We start from the raw sequence: 14,427 nt of genomic DNA, 5'->3' as shown, positions 1-14,427 counted from the left end.
CTGTTGAGCTTGAAAATGTAGAGAATTAAGCCAAATCCATGGTGGTGTAAGATAGCATCCTTAAATCTATGCTAAATAAAATAAAAGGCTACAGAATGGTGTTTGACGCTCTAGAGAACACAGAAAAGACAAGGGAGATAAAGACTGCTTTAAACATTATGGGTGTAATTAATTGATGAAAAATCATTTCATATAGGCAAAAGAGTGTGTTATGCTCACAGTAACTAGAAGAGGGAGCTTTCTTTTTTCGCTTATGCTTGTTATTGCATTATTGTGTGGTTTTGCTTGTCCGTTTATGTAATGTTGTAAGAACTGAGTTCAGGAAAAATTGAAAGGGGAAATTATTAAAGTAGTTCCAAATAGATAATAGCACTTGTGTGTGAGGAAACTGTATGGGTAGAGACCCTATCAGGTGTGGCAGAGTGAGTCAGACGGTTAACCGTCGTTAATAAGCTCCCCACACTTTGGACTCCTCTGGACTGCACTACCAATGGAGGATTAAGGAAAAATGTGTGGGGTAACCTAGGTCACCGCCCCTCCTCTCAGTGTGCTCCAGCTGTTAACAGCTGAAGGGGAAGTAAGCACCACAAGCACTTCTCAGTAGGGAAAATCCCCATATGATATTTTGTGGCATAGGGAGCAAGGACGGGACTACTTTCGAAGCGTGAACTACTAAAGGTGTTATGGAACAGAGTCAGGTGCCAATTCAGGCATTTGCCCCAATAGCCCCACGGACACCCCTTGAAGCCTTTGTATGCGATTATATTAAAACCCAGAGAGGAGGGTTAGCAAAAGGTCAGTGGATCCAAGGAACATTAAGAGCCATGGAACTTAATGTGTTCTGTCTTTGAGGAAGAAAAGTTAAAGAAAAAAAACACAATATGAAAAGATGGGAGTTGCCTATGCTGTGTATTTATACCTCCCTACTGTATGTTCCACTCCATGCATCTTATGAAGTGGGTTTTAGCCCATGAAAGCTTATGCCCAAATAAATTTGTTATTCTCTAAGGTGCCACAAGGACTCCTTGTTGTTTTTACTATCATCAAGGTTTTTAAATATTTCTAGCTTTGTGTCAATTGAAAGTGTGACACATTTACGCTTCCCGCTGCTTGTCATTTTGCTTAGTCATACAGTACAGTACTGGAAATCATTTCAGAGGCCAGTGAAAGAGCTCTCAAATATGCTTTTACTGCAAGGCCAATAACATGTCACATTAAACTTCCCAAGAAGCTTCCTTCCTTACATCTAAATACAGGACAAGAACTAAGGGTAAAAATGTCAAAGGAGTCAGATGTTCTCCCAATACTACCCCTTTGCTCTACAGTCAGTGTCTTCCAGCTGAGGCTGGGAGAGATCTTTCCAAAGGCAGCACCTGGCACTAAGGAACCTGGAGGCACTGTCTGGTTTGCAAGCAGCTCTCTGCCCTATTCCTGTTTCTTGCCTCTGAGCTGAGCAGGCGGTCCTGCCCCTCATCCTTGGTGCTACAGGCCCAAGCCCTCTGCTGCCTCTCCCCAGGGCTTGTCCTGCTCTGTGCACTGCCTGACATACTCCAGAAGCAGCACATGTCAGGGAGTGGCCACCAGCCGCCTGCCAGCGCCCTTCCCTCCCCCACCTCTCACACTCCCAGAGGTGCTGGCAGGACCCAGGAGCGCATCCAGGGGCAAAGCTTGGCCCACATTAGTGGGTGCATGGTGCAGGCTGTGGCCCTTTAAAACTGAGATGCTCCTCCAGAGCGCAGCATGCCGGCAGCAGCTCCAGCTCCAGCAGTTCACTCTCCAGGCCAGGCTCCTGTCTCTCTCCAGCACCAACAGCTTCCTTGCAACATCAGCAGCTCAGGCTGTGGCAGCTTCTTTTCCGGGCTCAGACTAAGCTTGCAAGCTTGTCCCCATCCTGGCTGAAGAAGGACGGGGGGAGGGTATTGAAAACAGCACCCACGGCTTACAGGAAAGCGGCTCAGATCCCAGCACTGATCCTGCTCTGCCTGCTCAGGCTGACTTGGGCTGGCAGCAGGGGCTCACAGCTGTGCCGTGAACCTCAGCATCTTTGCCTCTTACCTGTAAGTGGCTGCCCCCTGCATGGTGAGGCACAACACAGTATTTACTACTTCTTTTTCTCCACTGCTGCCCAATTGCTTAATTCCAGTTCCACATGGTTTCTAGTTGACTGGTCAGTCCGTAACTCTGGTGTTCGTATCTTTGAGGTTCTGCTGTCATCTGTATCTAAAAGGTGTCATGTGAGATATCATTGGAGAACTAATACCTCACTGATCAATAATATTCTGGTGTGATATATGTACAGTTAACCCACAAAGGATTATACAGATGTGCTGGAATTATGACTAAAATGTGTTTAAAACAGGCATGCTAGGGGGAGTTAGGCTTTTTTTTTCTGACAAGGAATGCAGTTCCACCTGCTTGAACAAAGACTGTAGCTTGTTAAGTTAGGTCCTAGCCATTAGAAAGCATATTTTTATTTTTGTTTGTTTATAACCCTTTCTGTCTTTATCCCTGATACTTGAACTTACCTAAAATTACTCTCTTTTTGACTAAATAAACTTGTTTTACTTTTGATCTAAACCAACCCAGTGCTTTGGGTGAACTGAAGCGATTGTTAACTCCAGTCAAGATAACAAGCTGCTGTTTCTGTCTCTTTAAAGGAGCAGTGACCATACAACTTCTGTGAGTGTGCCGGGAGAGGGCTGGACACTGCAGGAAATGGTTTTGGGCAAATGTGGGACTGGATGGGGGTGTTGGGGTTACTCTGCAAACAGTAACTGGGTAGTGGAAACCAGGGTGTGACCTGCATGCTTGCAGGCGGGCTGTTGGTGTCAGGGCGGTGAGCTAGAGCAACGTACCATTTAAAGTACCCAGAGTTGTAGGGCAGGTGGTGACACAACCCCTTACTGGTCTGGGTTGAACCTCAAAACTTTACCAGCTGCCACTCCCTGCTCTTCCTAGTGGGAGCTCAGCATTTTGGGTCTGGCTTCCTTCTCCTGTCGGCTTCTCCCTGTTCTGAGGGTGAAGGCATTATATTTATTGCTCTCCTACAGAGAGCTCCTCCCAGTTGGCGCAGGGAGAGAGATGCCCTGCCCTACGCTACACTACTAGACTCCTGGTCCCGGGCACTTAAAGGGATGGTGTCCTGAGTTTTTTCCCATCCTACTATTAATTCCCTGGAACCTCTTCCTGTATTTGGGCTTCAGCTATTTCCTGAGCCTTTGTTTGTGTACCAATGTTCCTGGAGCAAGGTCTTCTGGCCCCTTCTATGCTTAAAGGGCCAGTATACCTTGTTACTGCCTTACTTGCGTGAGTGCAGCACCAGGATGGATACAGTAATGTGAGTATTTTGCGTTGTGGCTGCTCTCACTTTAGTTCAGCCAATGTGAGAGGAGTAACTTAAGTACAGATAACTCTGTCTTGGTACTAGCGCCTACAGTGCATTGTGGAATGCTACGGTGTTGGCAAAATCAGAAGGAGGTGGTAGCTACTGCTCTCAGGCAAAGAAGCAGGTGTAGCGGATCCCTGGGGAAAGGAGAGGGCTGACAGATAGGCCTCTCACTGAATACACAGAAGAAAACTTTGTATTATTCCCTCAGACTTTTGCTGGGGGACAGAGGCCTCCTGAGAGATTTCCCATTACTCCCATTGGCCAATCCAACTCTGCACACAAACGCTAAAAACAAGGAAATCATGTTAAAGTGACATTTTGCACCTAACCAAGTTCCAATTTCCAAGCATTAGCCCATTACAATCCCAATACTCAACCCCACTAACACTTCCAAGTCCCTCGCACTGATTTTCAGTCCAACGTTACTACCTCCCCCCAATGGACACATCAAAGACCTGAACTATCACAATGCAACACACAACCGGTTCTCCAGTCTTCCAATGCTACATTGTACTGGAGATTATAACTTGTTACTAAGCAATCAAAATAATACCCATAATCCTTAGCTCCCATGTAGCGCTTTCATGCATAGATCATAGTGAGCTGTCTGGCAAGTCCTTATTTGTCAGTGCTATGGTCTGTGCTTTAAAGAGTCCACCCCCCATGGCAAGGTCAACAAATTAATTTCTTAATTGGTCGCTTTGTCACCTGCCAAACCCAGGACTATAAACCTGCTGGTCCTAGTTAAACAAAAAAAAAATCATTTTTTGCTGTCCTCCATTGCTCATGAAACTGAAAAGATGACCTCTTGGGAGTCTTGTTTCATTTGCCAAAAACAATTTAATATGTCATTTCCCTTTATTCATGTGGTCAGTAAATTTACATATCCAAATCTAGCCACAATGAAAAATAGACTTTCAAACAGAATAATCATCAGCTATTAATTTGCCAATTAAAAATAAGGGCTACTAGAGTTTTTCTTTGGTTTTGCTTTCATGATAGTGAGGCAGATATTGAATCATCCACATGTTTCAAAGCTGGAAGGCACCAATCGAACTGCACCAATGTTAAGTCCAAAAAGATGTTAGCCTTGTACTACTAATCAGTGTCACTGTGATATAGTTCACAGGAAACTCACTAAATGGGGGGCCCTTGCTTTTGGGCTGGTGTGACCCAGAGAGGCTCTGCATGACTCCTGGGCTACCCAGAGAGATTCCCCTTTGGATATGGCCACGTAAGGCTCATTTTGACCTTACGTAGCTAACTAAACCTGTCACTGGAAGGAGTCTTATGATTTATCTGAAAAGAGGCTGAAGCCAGTATTACACTAAAACTCGGAATCCATTATTCTGCAGATATTTGGCTCGAATAATAACATTATTAACATAATCATTGCTCGAATTGCAGCTGTCCATTCCATCATAGACCTGGATGTTCCTAACTTTGTCATGATAGGCACAAATCCCACCTGCAATGAGACACAAAGTAGTTAATACAGAATTAAAAACAAATAAATCTCAGCCAGAAGCTGCGGCTTCAGCGAAAATCCATCTAATTGAACCTATAAAGTCTTTTGGGAAATGATAAATTGTGCTGTTGCATAGCTGCATTTACTGAGTACTTGATTCTTAATAGGGAATTTGCAAACAACTTATTATTTGTTTATTTATTATTTATATTGCAATAGCATCCAAAACATGCTAGATGCTCTCTGAATGCAGATGGGTACACGGTCTTTGTCTTAAAAACATGTATAATCTAAAAAGGCAAGGACAGGTGAAGGATGAAGTAAAAAGATACAACATACACCTGGAGTAACCAGAGTGATGACGTACCTGTTCATTACAAGCTCCCCCACTCCCAGTCTTGTGTTCACAATTTAACTACATCTCCTACCTCCCTACCTCCTTTCCTTTTTATTGACATTTAGATATCACAAGAACATTTCTGTTCATATTTAATCATGTAAAACCCTTGCCTTAAAATGATTTATTATTTGTATTACACTCCCTCCTGGAGGTCTCGATCAAGAAAGGGGCCCCACTGTGCCAGGCACAGCACAAAAACAGCCCCAACAAGCCTACAATCTAAAAAGACAAGACAGAAAAAGGATCTGAGCCCCTGTTTCAGTTCCAGGGCCCTTAATCCCCAACATATGACCCCTCCCACCCATTTAACAACCAAAAAGTTCACTTTCAAGACAGACAGATGAGGAGAGACTTAAATACTGATTCAGCTCCTCTGAACTCAATGGTGAGGTTTTTCCACTGTCTTGTATCAGATCCAGTGGGTATGTCTACACAGCAAAAAAAGACCCGCAGCAGCAAGCCTCAGAGCCTGGGTCAACTGACTTGAGCTCATGGGGCTCACGCTACAGAGCAAAAAATAGCAGTGTAGACACTTGGGCTCAGGCTGGAGCCTGGTCTCTGAAGTCCAGTGAGGTGTGGAGGGTGGGAACATCTGCTGGTTTTAGACCCACACCCCGAGCTTTGCAAGCCCAAGTCAATTGACCTGGGCTCTGAGACTCAGTGATGTGACTTTTTCTTTGAAGTGCAGCCATACCCTAGTCAGCTAAGGCCTGATCCCACAGAAGTCAGTGGATTATTGTCATTGAGTTCAGTGGAAGCTGGATGAAGCCCCTAGCTGGTACTCTTCATCCAGCCCTGAAATGGGTTAGTCTTGCATAACATTCTCTGTCCTCCTCCCCAAGCCAACGTGCCATGCCACGGCAGAATGCCAGAATCCCAGGATCAGCTATTCAGCCCCCAAAGTGTTCTAGTTTCCCACTCAGCTGTGCTACAGGAAAGCTGTCAAGTATTTGAGGATCCAAATGTAGGTTATGGATTTCGGTGGAGGCTCTGTGCTCCACGGGCGAGGGCACTGCAATGAGAGTCAAGTGCTATTGCTGGCTTTGTCACTGGCCTGCTCTGAGACACTGGGCAAGTTATTTCACTGTTCTGTGCCTCTCTTTTCCCTCCTTCCCTTCTTCTGGCTTGTCTTTTTAGATTGTAGGCTCGTTGGGGCTGTTTTTGTGCTGTGCCCGGAACAGTGGGGCCTCTTTCTTGACTGAGGCCTCCATGTGGGACTGTAATACATATAATAAATCATATTTTTAAGGAGAGGGTGTTATGATTAAATATGAATAGAAATGTTCTTGAGATTTAAATGGCAGTAAAAAGGAAATGTTTGTTTCCATGTAAACAATCTACTACAGTCTTGGGAGCCCCAGCGCAATAGCATTGTACAGTGCATGAGAACCAGAAAATATAGCCAGAAACAAAACTGTCAACAAAAAGCATGGTGAAAAGTAAATCAGACTTACATTAACTTCGTCTTTAAAAATCTCAGCTATTCAAATCTTAATAAAGTAGTTAAAGCAACTTTTTAATATGTAATGTTTTATCTTGATAGTGTCCCTTTAACTTTACAGCACATACCTCTGAGATATTGTTGCCATGACCAGGTAGGGTACTTTGTCTGTAATGCCTTAATTTCAGTAATTAGAATAGTTGCACCTTGAGTTATATGTTCTTCACTATCCCAGGCTCCAGGAATTGTATTGTAGTGTGTATGAACCTAGAAGATTCAGACAAAAAATTCAGTCTCCTTAGAAACAAAAACACCACTTTTGTGTTCTGTTCTTTACATTTTTAGCCCCCAATGTAAGGATGTATCCTTATTCAGGACGACATTCAAGCGCATGCGCTGGTGTTTTCCTGAACAGGAAGAGACTTAAGTATGTACATAAGTGCTGTCCCGAATGTAAAAAGTACTTACTAAATAAAGTAATGTATAAAGTAATTTGCTAAAGTAAAGCCTTAGTGCATAATATTTCTATTTCAGTACTTGGGATTTTTATTTTTCCTGGTCTTCCTTCCATACCTGCATCAAGCCATATCGGTTTCTTTCACGGTTCCAGCCATCGACTAGAATAGCTCCAGCACGACTCTCCACAGAGATGATTGCAGCAATGAGTGCTGGATCTATGCACAGATTTCTGGCAACTCTCTTAATAGGGACTTCGTATCTCCTTAGACGTACTATGTCTATTTGAGCCATCTTTTCTGCAGCATGGACCCCTATAGCAAATGCAAAGGTGAATGTGGTTTCTGCATGTAATTTAAAAAAACATCACTTTACAGATAAATTGGCATTCCAAAGCCATCATTTGCTGTTTAGAAAAATGCAGCCATTTAATGTGGCTCAACATATTTGAAAAGCCAGTGCAATCCTATTGATTTCTGAATATGGTTGATAGTTTTTGAAATCCAGAAGGCAATAACTATATATCTTTATATATCTCTGAATCCGTAACAAAAGGGTTGGGGGCAGCCCCTGCAATTCTTAGGAAGCCTTTGACATCTCTTTCCTCCTTAACATTTTCCTGATCCAGTCTTTCTCATGCTTCCCTTTCAGTAAAAATTTGACAACCCTGATTTTCAGAGATGCTAAGCACCTACAGGTCACAGGTACTAGAGTACTTTTGAAAAACTATCCATAAATTTATAAGAAAGAGAAACACCATGAAGATAAATATGTTAAATGATTTGTATTTTAAAAAAGCAACCCAGCAAGCTACATTAACTGTTAAATCCCCCAGCAAGTAAGTTTTAAAACAGTTGATTACATATGTATTTAACATAACTTGCACTATGTAGCAGTTTTCAGCCCCAAAAGTTTTATGAACTTACACTACACTACACATAGGAATCACTTCACACATCAGTAAAATACAGCCACTTCTACTCAGAAGTGAAGTGATTGTTTAAGAGCATAAGGCAACAACACAGGACAGAAAGTGGAGAATACTGTATCCAGCCAAAATGGCAAAGGAGAATTTAGCAACACAAAATGGAATTATCCAATTTGGAGTTTGATCAAGACAATGGGTTTAGCAGCCCTCTTCTTACAAAAGTTCTCGGGGATCTTTCATGACTAAAGGTGGAAGGGAACTCTGTTTTACATCTCATCCCCAAAAAGTTACCTCCAGCCTCTTAATAAACTCTGGATCACTGGATTATTACTGACTCTGAGGGAAGAGTGCTACCTACTGAATCATTTTCCTGCCATGATGTTCCTGCCTCCTTTCCAAGTACCTACCCAGCCTGATGGTAGTAGAGTTAGATCACGAATGGGAAATGGAATGAAAGCAAAGAGTGGGAACCTCCCCATTGAAACCTGACTAGCTTTAAACAGGGCCCATCACCCAATGCACTTCAGTCTTAATCTTCCAAGTTTACCTTCAGATCTTCAAGATATTACATAAGGAGAAATACTGGCTCCGTTGAAGTCAATGGGACTTTTGCCATTGACTCTCAGTGGGGCTAGGATTTCACTCCTAGCGAAATAGCGGATGTTTTCTACATGTTGCAATAAAATGCTGATATTTCCTTTTCCTTCTCTAAGACATCTTTTTTTCCAAACAGGCGTGCAAGTGTGAAAAGGTTTCTCACCCACAAAACTTAATCTCCTCAAAAAAATGTACAGGAAATTGGGAGGGAATTCCTAAAATGGGGCACTCAAAGGAGGGGTAGGATCACCACAGCTCCAGGGTCATCCTCCTTTGATTTGTCCCATAAAATATTTATTTGGCATGTCACAACTGGCCAGTTTGTTCAGCATGTCAAGACTCAAGTTTGATTCCAGGTGTCTTGTTTCCCAGTCCAGGAGGGGTCTGGGAGTGCTGAGGAAAGTGCGTGCTCAGTACCTGTGTGGAGATAATGCCACTGAAATCCTAGCTGATTAAGGAGCAATGTTGACTGGAAAGGGATGATTCTGCTTCTCTTTGTTCAGAGGCTGATTGCTGTAAATGTGAGACCTTAAAAGGGGGGTTCCTCAGAGACAAATACAGAAGACATAGCTAAGAAAGGCTGTCATTTGAAAACAGTAGGCCTTAACACTTGGCACTTCTCCTCATCTAGTTTTATAGACTCAGTATCACTGTCTACCCTCCAGTTAGCCCTGTATTTCTGAGCACAAACAGAAGTGTGTGCATTGAAATACTGCCAATCAAGCAGTGAATGATACCTACCACAAGTTGGGGTTTGGACAGCTCCACAGGAAATCACAGGGGTTTCCATAGTACGTAAATCACCATAACATCCATAACTTACAGAAGGAGCTAAAAAGTTAAAGGGAGATATTTAAAATAAAATAAGATCTTAAGACTGTATTGCTCAGACTGTTGCAAGCATGAATTAAACTTATGCAGAAAGGACACCTCCACGCTGACATTTCTGTTGTATTATACTCATTTATATTAACAGCACTATTAGCAGCATCAGCATCAATGGCACCATCAACAAAATCTAATATCCATTAATTGCCTTTTTCTAATATTACATATTGAAGTCAGTGGAGCCAGGACAATTTTTACCAGCTGAGGATCATAGAATCATAGGACTGGAAGGGACCTCGAGAGGTCATCTAGTCCAGTCCCCTGCACTCATGGCAGGACTAAGTACTATCTAGACCATTCCTGAGAGATGTTTGTGTAACCTGCTCTTAAAAATCTCCAATGATGGAGATTCCACAACTTCCCTAGGCAATTTATTCCAGTGCTTAACTACCCATACAGTTAGGAAGTTTTTCCTAATGTCCAACCTAAACCTCCCTTGCTGCAATTTTAGCCCGTTGCTTCTTGTACTATCCTCAGAGGTTAAGAAGAATAATTCTTCTCCTTCCTCCTTATAACAACCTTTTACATACTTGAAAACTGTTATCGTGTCCCACCTCAGTCTTCTCTTTTCCACACTAAACAAACCCAGTTTTTTCAATCTTCCCTCATAGGTCACGTTTTCTAGACCTTTAATCATTTTTGTTGCTCTTTTCTCTGCACTTTCTCCAATTTGTCTACATCTTCCCTGAAATGTGGCTCCTAGAACTGGACACAATACTTCAGTTGAGGCCTAATCAGCACGGAGTAGAGCAGAATTACTACTTCTCATGTCTTGCTTACAACACTCCTGCTAATACATCCCAGAATGATGTTCACTTTTTTGCAACAGTGTTACACTGTTGACTCATATTTAGCTTGTGGTCCATTATGACCCCCGGATCCCTTTCCGCAGTACTCCTTCCTAGGCAGTCACTTCCCATTTTGTATGTGTGCAACTGATTGTTCCTTCCTAAATGGACTGCTTTGCATTTGTCCTTTGAATTTCATCCTATTTACTTCAGACCATTTCTCCAGTTTGTCCAGATCATTTTGAATTTTAATCCTATCCTCCAAAGCACTTGCAACCCCTCCCAGCTTGGTATCGTCCACAAACTTTATAAGTGTACTCTCTATGCCATTATCTAAATCAGTGGTTCCCAAACTTGTTCCACCGCTTGTGCAGGGAAAGCCCCAGGTGGGCCGGGCCGGTTTGTTTACCTGCCGGGTCCACAGGTTCGGCCGATCATGGCTGCCAGTGGCCGCAGTTCTCCAGGCCAATGGGAGCTGCTGGAAGCAGCGGCCAGTATGTCCCTCGGCCCGCACTGCTAGCCCTGGCCTTGCCAAATTGTTCTACTTTCTAGAAAGTGAGAAATTAACTGAACCCATCAGCCAACCAAGGGCATTTATGACCTTAGTTAAGAATTAACATAAGTTGTTTTTGTGATCCAATTCTGCTGTCTGACCTATACATTAGCATTTATAGTTTAATAGGCTTACGTGGAGGGCAAGAGACCTCATACCCAAAAGAAGAGTTACCCATATGGTAGATTTTACAACTCTATATAATAGGAGAACTCAGATCTGATTGCATTCCCCCAGCCCTACAATAATCTCTTGCCAGTGTTGCTTTTGACTCGTGAAATAGAAATAACCCCGAAACTCACCAACAAGGGCAGCAAGGCCCAGAAACATCAGTGTTAGCAGCATGGGGATGGTTCTTCTTAGGCACCCAAGACCGTCTGAAAATTAATCAAACTCTGCAAACATGAAGAATTCAAGAAAGTTTCCAATGTTACTAAGAAAAAGTTCACCCACACAAACGGCAAATTTTACTCAAACCACATCCAAAAACAGGCTCATTGACTTTTTACCCAGTCTAGCACACACTTACTACTTAGGTCGGGGCTTACTGTCACATGGACTTCAGCATAATAAGCCCTGTATTTGTTAGTATTTGAAGGATCAGACCTTTATAGTCTGTCCCTATACGCATTAAATCAGTAGCAAACATTTTCATAGATCAGGCCAATAGTGAGCATATTTTTTTTGGTACATATTGTTTTTTCCATGAACAGGAACTAGTCATATAGTCACATTTTAAACATATCTTATTTTTTTCCTCAAAGATTTATTTTATATAAAACATTTAAAAAGTCCATCGATTTGCTTCATTATCCATAAACAAACACACATTGGCAGTCACTAGATTACTACAAATAGAATGTTTCTATGAGTAAAATTGAGGATTCCTCCCGTTCCGAGTGAGTACAATATGAATGAGTTCAGACTCACCTGTCTTCAGTCTGCCTTGTCCTGCAAGACCGATCACTTAAAGAGCTTTATATATACTAAGGTTCCCCACCCTCTGGCTTTGGGAATGTTGAGTTCTACTTAGTGTGATGTCATTTCCTGTAAAGTTTAAATACTATAACAGTAGTAATACTTTGAACTCATATAATGCCCTTCATTATTTTTAAGCCTCAGAATAACCCAGAGAAGTAAATAAGTATTATATCCTCTTTACGCAGCTGATGCACAATAAGTGACTTGCACAAAGTATAGCAGTGAGTCAGAAGGAAAGGCCACAATTGAATCAGAATGCTATTCTTTTCCTGCTGTACATCCCTAGACCACACAGCTGAGGAGGTCTCTGGCCCACTGATGTTACTTTTCAATAAATCTTGGAACACGGGGGAAATTCCAGAAGACTGGAAGAGTGCTAATGTTGTGTCAAAATTCAAAAAGGGCAAGTGCGATTACCTGGCTAACTACATATCAGTTAGCCTGACGTCAATCCCAGGAAAAAATAATGGAAAAGCTGATACAGGATCCAATCAACAAGGAATTAAAGACTAGAAATATAATTAATACCAATAATTATGGAACATAGCTCTTGTCAAACAAACTTGATTTCATTATGTAAGGATATTGCAAGTTTGGTTGATAAAGGTAACTGCGTAGATGTAATAAACGTAGACTTTTGGAAGACGTTTGACTTAGTACTGCATGACATTGTGATTAAAAAGCTAGCACTATTCAAAATCAACAAAGTATATCTTACATTGATTAAAAACTGGCTAACTAATAGATCTAAAAAAGTAGCTGTCAATGGGGAATCATCATCAAATAGAGGTGTGTCTATGGGGTTCCGCAGAGATCAGTTCTGGGCCCAGTACGATTCGATATCTCTCACCAGAGATCTGAAAGTAAATATAGAATCACTGCTAATAAAATTTGCAAATCTAATATTTATTAGTGTATGTCAGGTCCTAGACTAAAGTAAGGCACAACCCAGTGATAGCAATAAAGGAAGCAGGAGGTTTTCTTGCGGTGCTGGCTGCTTGTGACCATGCCTTCCCTTGGAATAGGTGTGCGGAGAGCAGTCTGGTATCTAGAGATGGGGACATCCTCAAAAACAATGAGGGGGTGGGGTTGAAAGCAACTAGGCCTCTTTAAAGAGAGCACAATGTAAGGGGAGCCCCCAGGTGTGATCTTCCTTTCAAGGAACTGCCATTTGTGGTTGTTTTAAGCCTGGGGGCATCTAATTTTGGTAAACAGTCTAGTGAGAGGTTTCAGAGTAGCAGCCGTGTTAGTCTGTATTCGCAAAAAGAACAGGAGTACTTGTGGCACCTTAGAGACTAACAAATTTATTTACGCATAAGCTTTCATGAGCTACAGCTCACGTCATCGGATGCATCTGATGAAGTGAGCTGTAGCTCACGAAAGCTTATGCGCAAATAAATTTGTTAGTCTCTAAGGTGCCACAAGTACTCCTAGTCTAGTGAGAGTAGACTGGTCATGCCACCAGGTGAGCATAAACATTCTATCAGCTCATGTGATAGAAAGAATATCATGCTGTCTACAATCTGGAGTGACTAGAGAGGTTTTTAAGATCAAGTGTCAACCAGGGCCTAGCTCTTTCACAGCTCCAAGAGACAAGTGAGAATCTGAGTATCTACCGACCTGGTTAAGCAACCCGTGCTGCTTACTCAGATTCATAGATTTGAAGGCCACTGGGCACACAATATCTTTGTTTTCACATATACCGAGTGTTCTGTTTCTAATGAAAGAAAACACTGAATTATGTATTATAATGTTATGTATTCATGTGAAAAAAATCAATATAAGCAATAAAATAGGCCAGAAAATGCTTTGCTTCACTTACTAGTTTCTATATTTAAAAACAGTCAAGAAAATTGTTTTTTTTTGTGGCACATTGCTCAGATTGTGTTCTTGAGTTTACGATTTCTGCAGTTATGTGGCCAAAGAGGAAACACCCATTTACAAATCATCAGTTTACTAAGTAATATGCCCTGAATTATATTATAGAGCATGTGCTGCAGCTGTAGCAAGTAATAGTTTGCCATTGGCAAACATGTAATTACCAAATGACCTTATATTGTGGTTTAAATGACAGAACTGCAGCATATGTCACTGCAAGGTTACAGTATTAATTAATGGTATGTTTAAGAACTTTGTCATGCTTAGATGAAGGATACAAACCATTATTATAAAAGATGCACTTAAAAGATTGTCCACACTTTGGAAACCACATAAAGGAAATAATCTCAATTTTTTTCTAGGGCAGCACACTATATAATTAACATGTAATTAATAAGGAGGGAAGACTGGGAGGGAGTTTATTTCGCTTGCGTGTTTTGCAAGAATCTGATTTTCATACACATGTTGTTCTCAGGAAAGCACCTATTTATTGCAAGCCATGGGGCTCATTAAATAGGTGAGTTAAAACATTCTCAAAAAACACCTGAGAAAAGTCAGTTAGCAATCATAATTCAGGGTAGAAAGTCTCAGGAGTAGAGTCATGCAACCATACTACCACCTAGACGAGTGGTAGTTTGCGGTTTGCTGCTCCAGGCCAATG

At 41.8% G+C, this 14,427-nt stretch overlaps 1 protein-coding gene across 1 annotated transcript; it reads right to left on the bottom strand.

Moving 5' to 3' along the window:
• Positions 1 to 4,710: 4,710 nt before the first annotated feature.
• LOC102947043 (lysozyme g) lies at positions 4,711 to 7,447 on the bottom strand. The gene is made up of 3 exons (XM_007068998.4): positions 7,271 to 7,447; positions 6,826 to 6,964; positions 4,711 to 4,856 (listed from the first exon to the last, which is right to left on the bottom strand). Exons 1-3 carry the CDS (start codon positions 7,445 to 7,447, stop codon positions 4,711 to 4,713), a joined length of 462 nt encoding a protein of 153 aa, XP_007069060.2.
• Positions 7,448 to 14,427: the final 6,980 nt, after the last annotated feature.

Source organism: Chelonia mydas, chromosome 1 (genome assembly GCF_015237465.2).
Source record: "Chelonia mydas isolate rCheMyd1 chromosome 1, rCheMyd1.pri.v2, whole genome shotgun sequence".
Taxonomy (NCBI): Eukaryota; Metazoa; Chordata; order Testudines; family Cheloniidae; genus Chelonia; species Chelonia mydas.
Note: the sequence above shows the minus strand (reverse complement) of the source record. Positions and strands in the feature narration are given on the sequence as shown.